Below are 21,952 nucleotides of genomic sequence, written 5' to 3'. Positions count from 1 at the left end.
AGCATCTGCTCCCTCTTATTACTCTCTGTCTCTCTCTCTGTCTCTCTCAGCAGATGTGGTGTGGCATTTTTGCTTCTGTCTGCATCAGTATATATATAGTCGCCTCCAAATTGAGCTCCTTGTTACTACTCATATAACTCGTGTGACTGGCAAAGTTATCGTGTCAGTGGCTCGAGTCTTCTGTATCAGCTTCCCCACAGATCGAACAGCAAGTCTATTTTTAAATAAAATCGTTAAAAAATGTTAACCGACTGAGTGTGTCAGCGGCGGCAGAGGGTTAACCTCAGATGAAAGGTCATTGCCCTAGATTGTATCCGAATAAAATTATTCCGCTGTTGAAACTGTTTCGTTGTTCGACAAAAATCTTTACTAACCGTTTTAAGTTTTGACTAGTTTCCAGATTCAATATGATATTTTAAGCAGTATACAAAATAATTTGCGAAAACATAATCACATAAATGCTGAGGAAGTCATAAAAGATAAATTTGTTAATCTATTTTCAACGCGGAAGCATATCCTGTTAGACCTCAGGCGATCCACCTTCACTTGGGGAATGTTTACGCTTGATTCTGTTTTAGGTTTTCAGGAAATATATCTGCAACCTTAAAATGATTTTATTTGGAGTTGTGTTTCTGCTTTGTATTCTTCCTTCGCAGTGTGAGTTCTCCTGTATTTTTTGACGTTCTGATTGCACACATTCCGATAGTTTCTGCTGTTGTGTTTTCTCGCTGAAATCAAAATGGCGACCCTATTAGTAGGAAATGTTATGTCAACACGAAGTCATTGACAACACTGTCAGATCTGAATTGTTTAATCTGACTATATCTGTTCGAAGTAAGCAGAGCAGCAAAGAAACGAAGCACAAATGCACTTGAAAAAAGGGTTTTGTTTCCTATAATAAATTTAGGGGGTGTACTTGGCATCCTCGCACTGACTTCTTGACTGAACTCGGTCTGCTTTGGGAACGACTATTTATAACTATTACCATTCCACTGTGGTTCTGAAATGTTTCAGGCCTAATCGTGATACTTTTATCACTAGTGCAAGTAGTTGGAGATCTCAGCAAGCAATATATGCTAGCTTAGATCTCGGGTTATTTGCTGTTACCATGGTACACAGCTAGCTCAAGTGAGAGACTGGGATGAAATCTGAACGTATAAAACATGACCATGGTGTTGATTGTGTAGTGTAGTCCGAGTCAGTCAGTGGTTCGAGGAGACAACAGGGAGGCCTTAGACTAGGGATCACCCAACAAAACCATTGATGCCAAAATGAAAACACTTAATATATGCAAAACTGATAATTTTATGAGGCACCTGGGGGCATCCACATCAATCAGCTTTTTAACTTGCTGTTGTTTCCTGTGTGTGTGACTGTGAATAAAAAAATTATGATATCACCATCTAGTAATGATACCAGTGAAAATGTATGCAACAAGACACAGAATATAGAAAGTTTATTTCATATATATTTTAAATGTATAGTTTCTGAGTTACCAATATTAAACAGAATAGACATGCATATAATCTAATGACTAAGAGTACCATCAGTATGCTGAATTGAGTTGCCCAGTTTTTAGAGACCAACCCTGAGACCTGTGCAGTCATCAAGCAATGATGCAATGTTAAAAAAAATTAATACAAGTTTAGCCTTGATTCATTTAGCTTTAAGAACTAATCTGTATCAATTGGTCTACTTTTTCAACAAAGCAGTGAACTGGAAAAGCAACAGAAAACATGTATAGATACAAAAATTGCTTCTGACAAGGATTGTGTTTTAAAGGGGGGAAGGAGAAAAGAAAACAGGATAAAACATACGCTGATTATAACATAGATATCTAGACTAAAAGAGAGAGACTGGTAGACAGGTTGACAGATTGAACACAGGCTGGATATTACTATTATGTATATTAGCATGGAGTGTTGTCATTTATTTGTGTTTTTTTTCATTTAAAATATTTTTTTTTAGATCTTGACATCATTGTTATTGCCTATTACCCTTCAAGGGGAATAGGTCAAGAATTTGTCAATCTTGGGCCATATTGAATATGATATTCACAATCACAGTTAAGTGTCATGAATTTTGTTTGCATTGTGTCAGTTAATCACACTTAATGAGTTATTGTCGAAAGAAATGTTATAACTGATTTGGGCAGAAAAAAAGTAATACTCGGTTAAAATCCAATATATACTTAGTATCTTAAACTTTGAGGCAAAATTGCACTGGCTCTTCGTGCTGCAGCCTTGGGGGGGGGGCTAATTGGCCTTTGGGAACCATCCCAACGTCAACTGTCCTAAAACTTTCTTGGCCGAGAGAGTGGGGATTAACTTGGGCAAGACACTCTCCACTGTAATCAAATTCTAGCCCAAATAGTAGGGACAGCAGTTGCCTCGTCTGCTGTTCTGTTGATTATAGTCGGTCCTGACTGACTATCATATATATTATATCAGAATTGATGGACGAATTCTTTTAATTCTAACATCAATCCAAAGAGAGAGAATAATGATGATTTTATTTGCTTCACAATTATTCATAATTTCATTTGTTAAACTTATTGTAATTCTCTTTACAGGTTTGATATGTCGACATTGTCAAGATTGTACAAAACCAGCAACTCCAAAAAATGACACCTGTGAAACAGATGGATTCTGCATAACCGTTATTACCAATTGGGAAGGCCGCATTCGCCTTAATAAAGAGTGAGTATTTATTTAAGCACACATGTAGATGTTTGCACACAAACATACAGTCTAATACTGTCAGTTGATACCTCTTTAGGCTATAAAACAACCAGGTTATCAACAGGTTATCAACACACATTAATTACATAGACCTGCACACACAGACACATATTTCCTAATATTTGGCAGAATTGTGCTATTTATTATAGCTCTTTCAGTCTGTTAACATAAAAAAAATGTTTATTTGGCATTGTTGCTGTAAATATATAGTCCAGCTGACTGGATAGGGACATATGTTATTATAATATATATGTTAAAAAAAAAAATCTGCAAGATAGCTTATGAGTATGAGATATCTTAACCATTGATTAAGTGATTAACAAAATAGAGCTTGACTCATTGAGGTTTTTCAATTAGCAGGTTGTTTCCTTACAAATACAGTCGGGTTTCAAGTTAAGTTTAAGATGGTAAGAAGTTGGGGGGTGGGGGGGGGGAGGGAGAAAAACCAAGAAGATGCATGGCATAGTAAAATAACATGTCTATATATATCTTTTATAGCATGTTGAAGCTAGATATGTTTTTAACTGTTCAGGAAAGTAGCCAAACATGTACCAACTGTCCATTCCCTTTCCTCTGAGTGCGTGTCAGTCACTGTAATATGAGGTGTGTGTGTTGTTTGTTTTTTTTTGTTTGTTTTTTTGTAAGCAACTTTTACAAGTGTATTAAATATGGTCTGAATTTTTGCTTTCTTTGTCATTTCAGATGTAAAAGTAAAAGTGAACAATTCCTAAAAGGCCGCCCCCTATACTGTGAGGTGAACCAGCGAGCAGTTCATGTGTCCAATGTCAAATGCTGTTGGGAACAAGACCTCTGCAATGACCTGGACTCGCCAACATTGGCACCACCGCCCAGAAACAGCGTGGATCGTAAAGGTATTTTGTTGTTTTTATAATTGATCTGCTGTTTACAGGTTCACATAGTCATACGGTTTCCAGTCCTCAGAATAACTACTGTAGTCTGTAGAATCAGGAGTGGTTGGGAGGAAAAGGGATATTTATGAACTTGTTTCGATTTAAATTTTTTTAAATTTTTATTAATTGTTAAAAACATTTTTATTGTAACCAAGAGCATTAACCCCTTAACTGCCTTGTCCTTAGATTAAGCCTTTCACTTCCAGCTGCACAGGTGATATCGGCGGTTTAGGGGTAACTGCATAATCAGTGAGCACCTCTCATGTGTATATGCTTTCCTCCCTTGCAAATGTTGACTGTCTTGATGAGTGTTCGAAGCAGTTACTTGGCAAGTTTTGGCTTGATTTTGATGTGTATTTTTAGTGTTTTTTGAAGTGAAAAGCTGTTAAGTGTTTTCATTTAACCAATATATCAATTCTCAACATCAATTACGGCGCCATTCAGCACCTGTCCGTCATCTACGTTTGAAAACTTGCCTGTTGTAGATCTGCACAAAACCAATTTGGCTCACAACCATACTGATTTAGACTGTGCATGAGTGCTAACAGTTGTTATAAGTTGTTAAGATATTGTTAAGATATTAATGAAATGTTTTAATGAATCCCCTCAACTCAAGGTTTCCTGAAATAAACATGGTTTGTCTTGTTTTGGAGTGGGATCAGTTGTGGCTAAGACTGTCAAGCACAATGCAGCAGAATGTTTCAGTAGATTCCATTATTTATTTGTATATATATTTTTTAAAATAATTTTTTACAGTGAACATGGATACATATTGGGTCAGCTGCAGTTTACTTATTATCTAATTTCACTTCAGTAATTCAGTTGTACAAACACACACACACACACACACATTTTTTAAGTTCCAAGTTTGTGCATGAGATGGTATATATGTGAACTAGAAGTTAAGATTTTCCAAAATGCTTTCAACCATGTGGGTTCTTTTCAAAGTCAGTCATGGACAATTTTTATGTTTTTCATTGAACTTGAATTTATCAGCATTGGCAATGTATTACGTAGCATAGAATAAAATTACAATCTGGTCTGTTTCATTCAGACATGAAGAGAGAAGAAAGTGGCTTGACAGCTGTGGAGCTGATGATCGTCATTGCTGTGCCCATCATCCTGTTCTGCGTGGTGCTGATGTTCATGTACTGCCTATACCAGCAGTGCCAGCGCCATAACCGGCCCTATGCCCCGCCACCAGACATTGACACCAGCCTCCTCATGCCTGAAGAGCCACAGTCTCTCAGGGAGCTCTATGATTGGTCCCAGTCAGGATCAGGATCAGGTGGGAAACTGAATTTTTGGTTTTTATTGATTTTTTGTTGTTGTTGTTTTTGCTCCATTTTTCAGACTGTTTAACCAGTTCAGTGCCAGAGAATTTTGTAAAAAAAAAAAAAAAGAAGTGCTCTCCCCTAGGCGGGGAATTTTGAGGATTCGGGGGTAATAAATCACAAAAAATTCTTGCACAAGAGCTGTGGGTGATACAGAAGGAAACTTAAAGTTTTTGTGAAGAAAAATGAGTGTAGATTCTGCTTCTTTTTTTTTTTTTTCCCAATTGGGTTAATTGTAGATAACTGTTCAGGCATGTAAAGTCAATAATTTTTATGCAACAAAAAAGTCTATTTCCACCTCTACATAATGACATCCATAAAGAAAAAAAAAATACAGCTAGAAATAGCATGCCTATTGTCAGATTATACCTGTAGAAGAAATTAAAACAGGCTATAAGTTTATAAAAACAAATCACAGCTTGTGCAGACATGTAAGTAAATCACTGTCCCAACAATGACAGAGGTGGGTTAAGTCAACGTAAAAGGTCAATCACAGTCTCAGAAACTGAGCTGGCAAGCTTTTTGACAGCAAAGCGCATTTGCAAGTGAGAGGGTGAAGTTCTTTGATGACATTCACTCCTTTCAAATTGCATGTGGGCCGATTTAAGTGTCTGCTGTGCATCTGGCTTGTCACCTCTTCAGACAAGTCATCCAGCTGATTCAGAAAAAAAGAAAAAAAAACCCATTAAAAACAAAAAGCATTTGTTTCACGTCCAGCGCAGGTTCAACCCTGCATTTTGTGAAAATCGTGGAGCATTGGCCATTGCTGATTTCACAGTCTGCATTGAAATGTGAGAACAGGCTTCCCCAAAGCCACGCCCCCTTAATGACCTCTGGCTGGTATTCGACCTATCGTCTTACATCACTCCTCTCCCTCTCCTCCCCTTCTTCCAACGCTCCTGCACGTATTCTGTCAGTCTTAGCCACTTGTTCAAAAACACTGATTGGATGGATGGACTGAATTACCGTCAAATGGTCTGTTAGTTTCATCACTGTCGTTGTCAGTCACCTTCGTTTTCAAACCAATCATCAGACAAGAGAGATCCTTTTCCATTGCGAAAGCTGTCCATAATCACAAGCAGAGATTTCAGAATTGTGTATATCTGCTGAATTTGACAGTTTGCTTTACTGGACACAGTTTTCAATGCCATTTTTTGCACATGTTGCAGCCCCCTTTTCCATGCATGTATCATGTGGTCAGCAAGTAATTATCGAGTAGAAAGAGGTCTACTGCCTGATGTATGTTCATTTAAATAGTATTTTTATAATCCAGACACATCAAACTAACTGATCACAGTCTGATTATGTGAATTGAACCAAACTCCAATGAAGGAAAAATCAGAACATAGTAGGACGTCAGTGGATGTCTTATAGGCACTATGGCAATATTTTTTGTAGGATGTCAGCTGACGTTTTATAGGCACTCTACTGGTAAAATGGTTTAGTCTCATTATGTTGATCTTATTTCCTCCAGACACATCAACACTGATAGTGATACATTCTGTCATGGTCCTAGTTCTGAAAGGTCACAGTAAGTTATTGGTGTTCAACTGTTTGAAGCCTCAAACCCATTGTGGCAGAACCTGCACAGCTGCATAGTTGTATTGTTTTGCACTACTTGGCATTTTGAGTTGTTTTCTGTTTCACTGAGTCTGTACACTGAAAATGAAATTGATGTTAGATTGTTACAAATCAGATGTGGCCTTTTCTGTATGGTGCGTGAAGTCAAGAGTCGTTTAAGTAGACTAAAAGAATTACCCTGTGTGTATACACCCACAAGCTGTAAAAACAATAAGTTGTTTTTGTCTTTGCAGGACTGCCTCTGCTTGTTCAGAGAACTATAGCGAGACAGATCCGGCTGGGTGAGATCATTGGCAAAGGGCGGTATGGTGAAGTGTGGTGTGGTCATTGGAGAGGTGAGAATGTGGCGGTGAAGATCTTTTCATCTCGTGAAGAGCGGTCCTGGTTCAGGGAAGCAGAGATATACCAGACAGTGATGTTGAGACATGAGAACATCCTGGGCTTCATTGCTGCCGACAACAAAGGTAATTGGATGTGGCAAAGTTAGTGAGACGTTTTATCCTTTGCTGGAGAAGAAGGGATTGGGATATTTTGTTTTTTGAGGTGTTGGCTGAACATTTGCTGTTAAGTGATTGGTTTGTGCACTCGCATACATATTTTGATGTACATTTATGGCCTTTGGGTTTAGATAATTTTTGGGGGTGGGGGTGAGGAGTCCCATTTCTTTCCCTATTTGTTTCAGCCATATGGGTATTAGCCATTGTAAGTTTTTCTTACAACCATTGTAAGTTTTTCTAAACTAGTTATAGCCAGTTAAAATAGGATACAAGTTACAAACCAGTTACATGATCCGCTGTGCAGTTGTTGTGTATCTCAATCTGTACACCTGGTACTGAAACACTGAACAAGATGGTGCTGCTGTTTTGCAGACAATGGCACTTGGACACAACTGTGGCTGATCACTGACTATCATGAAAATGGTTCCCTGTTTGATTACCTGAACCGCCAAGCTGTGACCCCTGCTGTTATGATTCGACTTGCTGTGTCAGCTGCTTGTGGCATGGCCCACCTCCACATGGAGATCTTGGGCGCTCAGGGTAACTCATGTTCTGTGTGTGTGTGTGTGTGTGTGTGTGTTTGTGTGTGCGTGTGTGTGTGTGTGTGTCCGGAAGATGGATGAATATTAGACTATTTGGGATTCTGTGCGTCAATGAATTTTTTGGTTAGTATTGAATTTATTTAAAAAATGAACATTTGCTGTTAAGTGATTGGTTTGTGCACTCGCACACATATTTTGATGTACATTTATGGCTTTTGGGTTTGGAAAAAAAAAAAAAAATCACACAGATTCTGCTGTAGTTAGGCAGCATGTATTTTAGTTTTTGCAGCATGTATTTTGGTTTCAGTTCACATTTGTATTACTTTACCATTGTTTCTGCCCTCTGTCTGTTCTACTCATTCTTTCAGTTTTGATTTCCTTATTTGTTTGCATTGAAATGACCAATTTGATTCTTGATTTATTCATGTTTGTCCACAGGAAAACCAGCTATTGCTCATCGTGACATCAAATCTAAGAACATCCTGGTCAAAAGCAACAATACATGCTGCATTGCAGATTTGGGTAAGAAATGCTGAAATTTCTTTGATGTTTGATTTTCACTGAATCTGTGACTGGAATCTTATTTGAATCAGCGATAGTGAAAGACTGCATACTGTCTTTGTAGGTTTTCAATGTTAGTTACTGTGGAATTCAGGTGTGCTCTGAAATTATCATCAACAGATGATCTATTGCTTTTCTGATTCTGGTGTGACCTGTCTTCAGCTTCATGCTATCATTGTGACAGTGGTCCAGTTTGAATATGTCATAAAATAAATAAATGATTGTCTGGCTTGATAAGAAGCAAAATGTCTGTCTACCATGTTCAGTGTCGAGGTTCTAGTGAATATTTTTCTCCTGAAGGTAATGGGCAAGAACCCTTTAGCCTCCATTGCCCTCACTGTCGTTTGATTTTTTTCTTCTCCTTTTAACTCACTCCGGACGAATAGTTTTCTCCCTTGCTTTCCCCTGCAGATGACCCATTTGTTAGGGTTAGGAAAAAAATCACAAAAAATGCAAAATACAAAGTAACTGAATGAAACTCCCTGTACTTGACTCACTGACTCCTCTTCTAACGCCGTGTGTATGCCACCCCCTCCCTCTCTTCACAGCCCTCAGAATCGGAGTCACTGTCAGTACCTTCTTGCTAGTAGCTTTCTTCACTGCAGATACTTTATTCAACGTCTTATCATCCTCGTCAATGTCGAAACCTTCAGTTTGAAGCATTTCAATCACTTCAGCAGCAGTAAAAAACTGCTGTTATGATCTAGTTTGCTCCAAAAATTTCCACTTGTATTGCCTACGATGCCATTTTTGTTACATATGCAGATTAGCTTGTCATGTGTGGTACCAAGGTCAATGGCTAGCCAGCGAGTGTATCGTCATGGAAACCTCATGAAGAAACTTTCCATTTGACCTTTGACATGTTCGCAGTGCCTGGCGTAGCTGCAGTTTTTATGCTACCCCATGAGGAATACGTGGACAGATTTTTAATTGTTGAAACCGCTATAGCATTCCGTCGTCTGGAACACTGCCTTATGTCAGGAACGCTATAGCATTCCATTGTCTGGAGTGAATTAACGATGATATAATCTGAGTGTATTCTTGAGACATAAACACATGTGCTGGTTATGGTAGCTGAAATGCTAGTGTGTCAGCCTTCATCCAGATTTGTGTCAGACCTATGGTTCATATCCTAGCAGGGTCTGGTGGGAAAAGGGTCAACAAGTGTACAGACCTGCTAATGTGTAAACTTCCTCCATGTATATGGATTTAAAAATCACAACTTTGCCCATGTTAGTGCACAACGCAGCATGGAAGTTTGAAAGTAACCCACAGAGTGTATCAGCAGCAGGGTTAAAACAGTCCAAAATCAATAAAAATGTTCATTTGTACAGATTTTGTGCATGTTGCAGTCAATGAGCATTGAAGAAGAAGACACATCAAAGCTGTTTTTTTTTTTTAAAGCATGAAATGATTAATCACTTCCTCATTAGTCTTCAGTAGTAGGTTGCTGGATGTTTTCCATGTGAAATGTTTAACAGTCTGATTAATCAGTGGAATTGGTGGTGCCTTATTTCTTTAAAATGCACTTGGAGATAAAAGTGCATGATTTCACACATCTGGTGTCAGGTCTTGCTGTGCGTCACGACTCCAAAACGGACAGTGTTGATATAGCCCCCAACAACCGTGTGGGCACCAAGCGCTACATGGCTCCGGAGTGCCTGGATGAGACCATCAACATGAACCACTTTGAGTCCTTCAAGCGTGCTGATGTCTACTCTTTTGGCTTGGTGCTGTGGGAAATTGCACGCCGCTGTTCCATTGGGGGGATCTTTGAAGACTACCAGCTTCCATACTACGACATGGTACCTTCCGACCCCTCTCTGGAAGACATGCGCAAGGTGGTGGTCACTGAGTGTCACAGACCAGCCATACCCAATCGCTGGCAGGCTGTGGAGGTCAGTGTGCTTTTATTTTTTTATTATTATTTTTTTTACTTGTCTCCTTTTTGAGTGCACACTTGCAACCATGTTCATAATTTGCTTCCCTGGGGAGAGATTTCAAACTCGTTCCATCTTTTCAGAACACAGACTTGCACACGCTAAACTAGTGAATTATGTCAACTTGAAGGAACATTGAAATCATCATTTCTTTATTCTCAAGGATGCCATAAACTTTGAGGGTGGCAGCATAGGAATATATTCATTTAAGTTTAATTTTGGAAAGTGTGTTATCTTTGGGTGTTCTACAGAATGTTTCTGAGTCTCTTCAAATGACACTATTAAAACAATATTCAATCAGCAACATATTGAATATGGAACATGTCTCCAAATACTCCATGGTATCAAGATGGAATAATCATTTTGGAACTCATTTCCTGTGCAAGAAAAATGTTTGAAGAAGTTAGGATTGAAGAAATTGCTGTGCTTACTTGTTCATTTATAATTTGTGATGGCTATATTGTGCAGTCGCTACGAGTATTGTCAAGGCTGATGAAGGAATGCTGGTACCACAATGCTGCTGCCCGGTTGACTGCTCTACGTATTAGGAAGACCCTGGCCAGCCTCGCCTCTCAAGAAGACCTGAAAATCTGAACGTACTGGGCTGCCAGCACAAAGACAGAATGCACTAAGGTGACATGAAGCTTGCACCATGACTTCAGGTGACCTTGCTTATTGTAGGCAACTTCATAACTACAGGCGTCATTCTGAATGGTGGTGTACATTGCTATGCTGTTTGCAGTGGTGGAGGTCTCTGCAGGAGGGTGTTCAGACATGCCACTAAGTCAAGGCATTGGACAGACCTTCACACAAGGCAGTATTTGCATTAAAAGGAGATGGCAGCTGCTGTCTTGTCAATTTGGGTAGGGAGGGCAAGGTAGAGGCAGACTTTTGTTGTCAAAATATTTGAGCACGAGTTTTATATGTACATAATTATGTAAGAATGCACATCAGAGTTTGCCAGCTTTGTGTGTGTGTAGGCGCTATAACTTTCTGTTTGTGTTTGTAATATGAAAATTGAAGGGAATTAATTTAATCTGCTAAGAACCTGTCTGTAATGATCTGGGTAGTGGACTTCATGTAAAGCCAACTCAGTACTCAGGACAGACCCTTTGTGGCAACTGAAGCCATGGACAGGTGATCAACATTGATCTTGTCTCCTTTAAAAGAAAAAAAAAATTCAGGATTTTAAAAATAGTCTGCCTCAAATATACTTTGGTTGTGTTGGCCCTGTGTAGGTTTCCATGTCTGGCGCAGACAGCATTCATGGTTTGTCAAGTTGCCAGCCCCATTGGGAAGCAGTGCAAGCAAGTGTTTCGCATAGAAATGGCTTGCTGAGAACATTTTAGATTTTTGGGAAGGTTGGGCTTGGAATCTGGAACAGTAGTGGGATTCACTGGAATAATTTTTATGGAACATATTGTTGCTGTGATAAAAAAAGAAAGAAAAAAAGTAGAAAACACAGGCACAATTACCTCAGTTTTGTGTGTATTCTTCTGGTCCCATTCTCATTGTTCACATCTATATGGAGGAAGAAATGGGGAGGTTTATTCTTCTGATTCCATCTTTATTGTTCATTCTTTGTTTTCCACTTGTCTTTTTGTCAGCTCAAGTCTCAGCGTGTACTGAATTCTAGAAGAGTTTGCTTCATTATCAGTTAATTAAGTTTGGTCACATACTTGTGAAAGAAAAAGATTATTATAAGAGACGAACATGACTGTCATAAGTGAATCAACAAACATTGTGCATTTGGTTCTTTGTTAGACTTATGTACAGGGATGGTGCCCCCACATGCTCACACATGCACTTGTGTACACAGACATGTACAAACACACCACACACACACAACACACACACAGAGGAGACATCACCATCCAATACAAGTTGTGTCATTTGTAGTTGATACATTATTTCAACAAAATAAGGTCATTTTGGATCCTTTTGGACAGGTGAATACATTTTTCTGTCTTTTTAAGTGGATTAGGGATGGGCAGCATTGAAACATATCTTTCAGTTCATATTGTATTGCCTATACATTTGTGCTTTTTCTTCTTTTTTGTGCACTTATTACTGTTTGTATTTTCTTTCCTCTGTCTTGTGTCACATACTCATGTACATGTTGAACAAATGAATCAAAATAAGGCATGCTACAAGCTAGAGCATTCTCATAATTTTACTTGAGAACATTCTTAAAATCTGGCTTGAGTGAATGAATGTTTTCAAGTCCAGTTGACAGCGTTTTTGTCATCCTCTTTTTGTTTGCTTGTTTATTTGTTTTTTTGTTTTTTGTTTTTTATCTTCTTTCTTTAAACTCAGTGAGTTTTTATCTCACAGGATGACAAGTTTTCTCCTCTTCTTTTTCCCTCAAGCAACCCATTTATGTAAGGGTTAGGAATTATTAAAAAAATAAAAATAAAAAAAATAAAAAACAATTTCAGAAAAATTAGAGTTTTAAAACTGATCAATGACACATTGTGTTTGTCCACATGAAAATTTTGAAGTTCTTCAGTTTTACAGCTCTGAGGTCTATGTGGAAAATACCCATACTGATATGTGGAAATACAGTAAGCAGGAAAAAGGTCTGTAAGTGCATCAGATGACTTTATAAAGGTGTAGATGCTTTCCAAGATGTAAAAAAAAGAAAAAAGAAACACCCCAAAAAACAGGTAGTTATAAGTCTTTATTATTTACAGATGTTGAAAATTGTGAAAGGGATGTAGCACTTAGCTGACACATGCAGACCATAAAGCCAGAAAAGTCAGAAAAAATTAGTCCTTGAGAAAAGTCAGAGAAAAAAAAAGTTCTTATACCAGTTGTGCATCAGAAACTGTAGAAACACGCCCTCATTCACAGTGAGCTGTCCTCTTCTCCTGTTGTGTGACATACACAATCCCAACACCTCCTCCCCTCATCAGACTCTCATGTATAGTCAGTGTCTGATTCATCTGTCAGATCAGTTTGATAACATGAAACACTGTCTGCTACATCTTCACCCACCCCTTCAATGTTTAAACCTTTCATTTCTATCAATTCAAGTGCTTTAGCAACTGTAAAATGCTGATGCTGCTTTCTGATTTTGGTATCAACATTTTGAGAAGAGCTCGCTGAAGATGCCATTGTTAACACAAATGCAGTGAAGCTGTGCTCATCTGCATACAACCTATAGGATGGCCTAACCAAACTTTCCAGTCAACCTTGGACGTGGATGAAAATGTGGTCATCCAGTCATCATTGTCAGGAGAGCGCCATATGAAATGTTTTCTATCAGCGAAAATGCTAAAGCGTGACTTTCTCTGCAGCCATTCCTTACTATCAGAATGCTGTTGTATTCCTTCCTCTGGAGGGAGTTAAAACTTGGGATCTTCTCATTGATGGACAATGTGCAATGAACATGATAAGGATATTTGTGACTGAATAATGTAGCCTTTGTCAGGGATGAGGGTGCCAAATTGCAGATCATAAGTGATGGAAAAAGGATGAATGAAGTGCCAGTAAAGAGTTTTATTTCCATTTCTTCCTTTGGGTTGTTTGTCCGTCTTCCTTCAGGTCATTTGTCTACTGAAAGAGATTTTATCTGTACAGCAGTGTATTTGTATCGCTGAACTATATTGTTGTCTAGCCTTTCCAGTTGAAAAATATGATAACTCTCCTTGCCAGCTGCAGGGGATCAAGAGAAAATGAAAAAGAAAAATCAACACACTGCCAGTGATTTCAGTTGTGAATGTTTGGGGTATAAGAGATTGGTTCTGGAATGAAATATGCAGGACGTTTTGCCTTTTGTTTCAGTCAGGGAAGAATGATATCAGTCTGCTTTATCAAACAGACAAATGATCTTTAAACAGTACATTACATTTTTTTTCAGGCATGTGGAGATCATATCCCACTTTCCTTTCAGTCCTCTTACAAACATGCATTAAAATGCCCATGTACGGGCATGCTCTTTTCATCATAGCCTTGTTGATTTAGAAGATGGTCAGTTCTCAGACACCTTTGTTAACATGTGATGGTGAAATGTTTAGGTATTTGTCGATAAGAGAAATTAAATTGACAGACTTACAAACATATATCTACACACACACACACACACACACACACACACACATTCACACACAAACACACACACACACACACACAGAGGCCAGTGTAAATCCATATTCCTGTACACTTGGAGTCAGTTGTTCGCTACCTCTGTAAACTTTGGGTTTAAATTTAGACAGATGCATTATTTAGGGATTGGCACTGTACATGTTTACTGCTGTTCTTTTATTGTCCTGAAAGCTCAGTAAATCCATCAGTCATGGCATCATGAAAAATACAAACTGGGTTAGTATTAATGCTGTTATTTTTTCTTCTCTTTCCAGTAACTTCATTATTAGCATATGTTATTGTCAAATTAATCTTATTATTCAATTTCTTCAAGAAAAGAACAAGAAGTACAGTATGGGAAAAACGAGATGAGATTGTATAATTGTAGTGTGTGTGTGTGTGTGTGTGTAGGTCAAAGAGTGTTCACAGGGGCATTTCTGTGTCTGTGTGTAGTAGATTTTATATATCAACTCTAGCCAATCCAGTGGGGAGAGTTTTGACACAAGGGCGGTCAGCGAATCATTTGGTTTTAAACTAGAGATGCACAGGAGAAAAACAAAACACATCAAACAAAAAAATAGAGATGCAGAGAAAACGTAGTGCACATGACACCTGTTGGAGCTATGATGTGGTAAAGAGGAAACACCTGTTGATGTTAATGAGTTTTTCGAAGAGTTGGAATACAATCAGAGTGGCTTACCATCATGTAAAGCTGAAGGTTAGATTGTTTTAAACACTTTTATGGTTTATTTGAGAAAAAGAAAAAAAAGGAAGGTGAAGAAAAATATGCTGTTTTAACAAGTTAACATCTGTGGCGTTGGACTGAAGCATGTAATCAAAGGAAGTTAAAAAAAAAAGAAGAAAATCAAGAATATACATATTTATATATGAAAGTTATTTCTTTTATTTTTTTTATTGTATTTGATGAGTGTCGGAAGGAATTCCAGTTATCATTTGCTGACATTAATCTGGGCTAAGTGGACAGTGATACTCGTGATGTTAGTTTTTGCTTATTTTATTTACCTGTATATTCATCAATTTACACTTTGCCTATGTATGGGTGTATGGATATTATATGTAAGTATGTAAATAGATGTCCCATCTTTGTTTATAAAAAGAAGCACCGATGGATGTGAATATGTACATTGATTTTCCGAAATTTTGTGAACATATACTGTTTATGTCTCTTCGCTTTTTGTGTGTGTTTTTGTTTATACTATGTAGGTGTTTCATGTTTCACAGATAACACTGGTCACAATGTGGAAGTGAATTTTTTTTTGTTTTTTGCCCGGACTTTCTTGGGTCGACCACCGTTTTATTTTGTGGAAGTGAATTTTAGTTTGAATTTTTTATTTTTTTTTATTTTCGATAATTGAATGATTTACCACACTCTTCTGTGGGACAGATAGAACCTTGAAATAATAATCATTTGTGTTGGTCTGTTAAATACAATTTGTTCAGTAGGATTGCTTTATAATTGTGGATAATGAATTTTCATTGGTGTCACATGGATTGGTTTATTGGCTTGAATCTACAAATATTTAAGAACTGTTAAAACAAATATTTGGTCTTATATGGTTATAGTCAGGGGAAAATCAGAGGTAGATGAAATATTGATGAATATTGTAGAACACAGGTTGAAAGCAGCAGTGAATTGATACCAAAGAAAATAGAGATTATTTTTGCATCAACTTGTGTGCATGTTGTCACAGTCTGCGTGTTATTGATGCACAATTGATATATGGCTGTGTGTTGCTCCTGTGTGATTAAAGCATGTGGCTTTTGTCTTGGCATTGTGAATAGTGCTGAATACCTATCATTCTCAATTTAACAAGTGCTTGTGGAGGCATTGTTGGTATTCCAAGACAGCATGTGTGTAGTGTGTAGTCACATAGTTTCTTTAATTTTGGCATGTAATCACAACACTTGAAGAAGAAAAAAGCAGTTTTTAGCAAATGGTTTGTGTTGAAAAGTCAGTATGTCCAAAGACAATTAAGTTTGCTAGTTGGTATTAGAAGTACAATAATGAAATTTTTAGCCTTACATTTTCATGTTTTTCCTTCCCTCTCTTGCCCCTTCCCCCCCCATCCCCCCTGGTCCCCACTTCAGTTGAAGGCAATTTTTTTTCTGTAATTTTTAACCTTGTTTTCCCTGTTAGCTTCTGTTTCATTTTCAATGCAGTGACTACCTCATTTGGAGATGGGATATGTAACTTGATGTTTCCAATCAAACATGTTTCCAACCCATGAAGTGAAACAAAAAAGGTGACATACCCAGTCACATATCGTTGAACACACACATATATATATATATATATATCTATATATATATATTATACATACCATTATGCAAATCTTTCTTCTTGAGCATGACATTACGACTGAAGGCAGGCTGTTCTCATTCACTTATTGTTTTGACTCAGGAAACAGGGACAGAGTGTGTGTAATGATCAGCTTTCAATACTGGGAGAGGTGGGAAAAGGAGATAAATCTTAACATCTGAAGAAAAAGGATCTTGTGATGATCATACAGACATGGAAATTTTATCAATGAGGTGATGGACGCAACAGTAAGTGGTAAGCACTGGACTTTAATCCAAGGGTCCTGGTTACGGCACCTGGTGAGTAAAGGGTGGAGATTTTTCCAATCTCCCAGGTCAACAGATGTGCAGACCTGTTAGTGCCTGAACCCCCTTTGTGTGTATATGCATGCAGAAAATCAAATACTGACATTAAAGATCTCGATCCCGTAATCCATGTCAGCGCTTGATGGGTTATGGCACCGAAAGTGGAGTATGACTGCCTACATGATAGGAGTAAAAACAGTCATACATGTGAAAGCCTGTTCATTTATATGAGTGAACATGGGAGTCGCAACCCATGAAGAAGAAAAAGCAGTACAATATCAATGAGGTGAATTTTTGTAATGAGAAATAGGTTCATCTGCTTTGTTTACCTTTGCAGCCCTTCTCCATGCCTTTGGCCCATTGTGGTTCTTGTCATCAGTAACAGGATTTGCTTATACATTATAAGAAGCTGTCAGTAGTTAATTTGTGTGTGTGTGCAGGCATTTTCATGTGTGGGTGTTTCACCTTCATCTGAACTGCATTATATACTTCTTCATACTGTAAAATCTTATGAAAATGTGCTGAAAAAATGTTGACACAGCTATATATTTGAAAGATAACATACAGGTTATTGTGTGAAAACAAAAAAACACACACACACAAAAAGAAAAAGAAAAAAGAAACGTTTTTGTTTGGAAAAAAGAAAAAAAAAAGATTTGTGAAGTTGAGGAATGTGTGGTATTGGATTTGTTCATAAATCGGGCATCTGCTAAATTTGTTTCAGTGAGGAATTCCTCATGTCAGGTTCTTTTTTTTTTCTTTTAAAGTTTATTAATACTTGTACCTCATGGCTCAGCTGATGAGGTGTAATGAATGTACATACGTAGAGACTAGTCCACATGTGATGGCACATTCTTGAAGGCTGAAAAATTGTGCACGAGTGTGCATGTTTGTGTATGTGTCGCCTCTGGAGATGCCTCTCACTCCTACATAGAGACCTTTTTGTGTATTTGTATCTTAGTAAGCTCTGTTTATGAAAATTGGTGCAAATATTGAAATGAACAAAATCAGTGTTTTTGTTACTGAATAAGAGTCTGACGGCCCAAGCAGTTTTTGCCACCTTCTCTTTTTCTGTTTCTCTTATCATTTTCTGTCTTTTTTTTTTCTTTTTTTTAAAAAGTCAGCAGCAGATATGTTGATATTGTTAAATTGTTATTCTTCTCTTTTCCCTCAGGAATGTTTTTACTTTAGCATAACATTATAACACTGCATTGTTGCATCTTTATGCGAGAGAAGAAGTTATTCCACTATCACCTTTCTTTCCTTACTATGTTGTTAATTAATCACCCGATTCTTCATCCTGTCTAGTAGTAGTAGTAGAAGTGATAGAAGTAGAAATTTAGTGAGTAAATTTATTGTCAATTCAGAACAACAGATACGAATGTCATGAGTAGTGTTTCTGTTCCTTGTGGAGCTGTATGAATCGCATGTCTTGCAGAAAGTTGTATTGGAAATTTGCACTGCAAGTCAACAGATATATCGCTTGATTGAAATGTGGACGTTCACTGGCATTCTCTGTACATGATGTGAGTGTTGTTGGTGATGTGTATATTTCTGCTTCTTGTGTCATCAGATTTCAGGGAATGATAGTAGTAATGATTGGAAACCACTGGCACCTGTGCATTTTAACTGGACACAACACTTTGCTCCTTCATGGGCAAGTGTAGCTGCAAGTTATACCCACATTTGAGGATGCATCAGGTCTTATGAAAGTAGCATGTGCTTGGCACTTATTCTGAGAACATAAGATTATCACATATTTTGTACATACAAATGTGGAATAGAATCAGTGGTCAAATAATACTGTCATTTTTCATTTGCAACCTTTCATTTATTCCTTTATGCAGTGGGGTAATGGTTGCTGTCATTCATGACTTGAACATCAGACCTGTTGTAGCTGATGCTTTTTGAGCAAAACCGGCGCTTAGTTGCCCTGCATGCATTGTTTCTTCTATTCCTCCTTATCAGATGTGCAGAAGTTTGTTCCCATTCGTGCATTACATCCCCCCCCACCCCCTTTTCATTCACTTACTGTCAAAAATTGATCAGAGGATAACAAAGTTAAGCGAGGGTGTGTAGGGCTGCCTGAAAGGAACAAAGTAGTTTTTTGTTTGTGTTTTTTCTTGTAGTGAGATTTTTTTCCCCCTCATATGGAAAAGTGTTTGTTCTTGGTTTATATATATTTTCTTGTGGATTCTTTGTTGCACTAGACTCCACTTCCCTGTCACCCTTTTTGTCTCTGCATCTTTTTTTTTTTTTTTTTTCATTTTCCTCTCTGTTGTCTCATTTCTGTTATACTAGTCCATTTACTTATATTTATTTTTGAGGAAATCTTATTTTTGAATAAAAAAGAAAAAAAAAAAGAAGAAAAAAGGATTCTGTCTGCATTTGGTAGTTGTAGACTTTGTTTAACAATTTTTTATGCCCAGGAAACATGAATTGTTGTTCACAATGTTAGGCTACTTTTGCTTTTTAAATTTTTTGAATTTATTTTTTACTACTACTAATTTGTATGCTTTTGTGACAAATATATATTTTTTTTTTATCTTTATACTGAAACATTGATGAAACAGTTAACACCACAGGCATGCCCTGGATTTCTGTGTTTGCATGTAATTGAAATTGACTTTAATTTTCTTCTTGTTGTGGTTGTTGTTTGGACTGGATTATGTAATTTGACGATAATTTTGGATGTGTTCTGTTTATGCTGTGTGTTCAGCCCTAATATGGCCTATGTGCCTGGCTGGTTGAAGCAGATATAAGTATCATGAAACGAGGGAATATGTTTTTTGTGAACACATGCAATGCAAGGAATTAATATTTTAGGGGATTTGTTACAGTTCAAGCAACTGCGCATTAGAAAATAAACTTTTAATTTCAGAATTCACAGATTGATCAACTGTTATTGCATAGGTAGCAGGAATCAAACTGCTGCCACTTCTCACATTTTATATTTTTGTTTAAAGTTATTAATATTACATTTAAATGTTACAATAAATGTAAAGAACAATATAAGGATGCAAATAGGACATAACAAACTACTTTCTACTTTGAAAGTGAAAGATTTTTGTTGATCAGATTCACTTTTATTGTCTGGAACTTTCAGTTTACCTGTTTCTGGTTGATGAGATTGTTTCATGGATCTGACTCTAGGTAGTATTTCTCGGCTTTGGGTCAGTCATAAATGGTTTTGAACATAGCTGTAGAGAATATGTGTGATTTTAATATGACCCACTTTGTGGACATGATTTCAGCAAAACTGATGGAAAGTTTGCATGAAACAAGGGGATGAAGAAACTGACCAGCATGTTTGTTTTGTTTTTTCGAAATTTCTGATGAAAGCAGAAAGTTAATGGCATGGCTTTATTTTTTTTTCTTCCCAAGAATCTAATGGCAGTCTGGTTGTGTGTCTAAAGCTGTACATAATCATTCAGGCTTTCTGTTCAGATGTTCATCTGGTAATGTCATATTAAGGCATTTGCCCATTTTTGTTAGTTGTCCAGATGCTTGTTCTTGTAACATGTGTTTAGTTGCAGGGAATTGTACAAACTCCAGTTCATAGGGCATCTGTTTTAATGGTTCATGTGTTTGGCAGATCACTTTTTCTCCCCCCAGTTTGGTTATGTTGTCTGTTGTGATTGGAAATGGTACTCTGTGTGTGTGTGTGTGTGTGTTATGTGGTAAATCAAGGAATAGTTTGTGTTTGGTATTGTACATTTTATGGTTATCTGGTGTGGAAGGAGAAGATTGAGTTACATTCATGTTGGCAATATACCGGTGAGTTCATGCTTCTGATGGAATGGTAGGTAGGGAGAGGACTGTTGCTGTGAACTTGAGTGTTGCTGGTGGAGCACTTTAGTTGTCTCTGTTAATGTACATTTGTTGTATATTTGTTGTCAGACAGCAGTGGTAAGATTGGGAGTGGATTCATTCTGCTTGGTTCATCAGGAAGTTTGTCATGCTGATGGTGATGTCAGGGTATTTGTTGTCCAAGTTCAGGATTTCAGGTTGCAATTAGTACTCAATTCTTGTTATTTTTTAGCTGCCTGTTGGGAAGTACAGTTAACACTTGACTTTATCACTGTTAAAGATTGTTGAGAAAGAGGTGCTGAACATTTTGAGGGATAAAGTAAAGAACAGCAGCTAATATGTTTGGGTTTCAATAATCTGCAAGGAGACATTGACCAAAAATAGGGAGAGAGTTGCAGATTTTTGTTTGCTCCCCAAGGCGCAAGTTATGATTTTGTCATAGGATTCCACTTTCATATCTGTCTGATCAGATTTTCATGTAGCTTCAGGATGTGCTGCACCCTTTATACAATTAATACTTGAACAACAACAAAAGAGACTTGTTGATATGGACTGCCTTAAAAATTGAAAACATATTAAAACTACTGAGTATGGCATTCCTGAAACTGCTATTGGTATATGAGAGTGAGGGAAGACTTTCACTGCTCAGAAAAGCAGGGTGAGGAAAAAATATTTCGCTAAATTTTTCGCTGCTCAGAAAACCCACAGATTTGGCTGACTAATAACTATGTTAAATTTTAAGATACCATTTCTAGATGAGAGAGAATCCACTGAGAGTATCCATTTTTATTGAATTTAAAAGAAAATTTGCTTGATTGAGCGGTTGATGCACCTTGTATTATTTCACAGTTTGTATTTCTCATTGATTGCTGTGAGACATTGCTCCTTTGTGTAGATTATTTTTGACAACATTGAACCACATAGAAATATGAAGTAATTTAAGAAATGGTTGGTTGATTGTGTGTGATTTATTGTTGGCATTCTTGAGGGTGAAAGAGTTGCTTCTTGTTAGGGTTCAGTCATTGTGTTTTTGTTGCCCATTCATGTAGTTTCCATTTGATGAAAGGTGTTATGAAGACAATGTCGTGATAATGTGGACAGTACATTGTGTGTCGGTAGCTGAGGTGTACGTGAGTAGTGTCTGTGATGTTGGTGTCTTGCTGCTGCTGTGTGTGAACAATGCTCATGTCAGTGAAGCATGTGTGTGTGGTGTATGAGTGTGCCATTCTTCATCGTTTTTGATCAAGCATTAAATGTGATTATCTTCACAGAGTTACTGGAGTGTTGTGTTGGCTCAACTGCATCCTTGTTCAAGTAAAACTCT

At 37.4% G+C, this 21,952-nt stretch overlaps 1 protein-coding gene across 1 annotated transcript; it reads left to right on the top strand.

The window, feature by feature from the left end:
* The first annotated feature begins 519 nt into the window (after nt 1–519).
* Nucleotides 520–21,904, top strand: LOC143292756 (TGF-beta receptor type-1-like). Its single transcript, XM_076603301.1, has 9 exons — nt 520–657; nt 2,573–2,699; nt 3,444–3,613; nt 4,707–4,940; nt 6,801–7,031; nt 7,437–7,604; nt 8,045–8,128; nt 9,737–10,065; nt 10,576–21,904. Exons 1-9 carry the CDS (start codon nt 609–611, stop codon nt 10,699–10,701), a joined length of 1,518 nt encoding a protein of 505 aa, XP_076459416.1. The 5' UTR covers nt 520–608; the 3' UTR covers nt 10,702–21,904.
* Nucleotides 21,905–21,952: the final 48 nt, after the last annotated feature.

This window comes from Babylonia areolata, chromosome 18 (genome assembly GCF_041734735.1).
Source record: "Babylonia areolata isolate BAREFJ2019XMU chromosome 18, ASM4173473v1, whole genome shotgun sequence".
NCBI lineage: Eukaryota > Metazoa > Mollusca > Gastropoda > Neogastropoda > Buccinidae > Babylonia > Babylonia areolata.
Note: the sequence above shows the minus strand (reverse complement) of the source record. Positions and strands in the feature narration are given on the sequence as shown.

Excerpts from the sequence above, each read along its gene's own strand:
- LOC143292756 (XM_076603301.1), top strand. The coding sequence starts at position 609 with ATGATTTTATTTGGAGTTGTGTTTCTGCTTTGTATTCTTCCTTCGCAG. Across the intron at positions 2,700-3,443 it reads CGCATTCGCCTTAATAAAGA|ATGTAAAAGTAAAAGTGAAC; the intron begins GTGAGTATTTAT and ends TTGTCATTTCAG. Across the intron at positions 3,614-4,706 it reads AAACAGCGTGGATCGTAAAG|ACATGAAGAGAGAAGAAAGT; the intron begins GTATTTTGTTGT and ends TGTTTCATTCAG.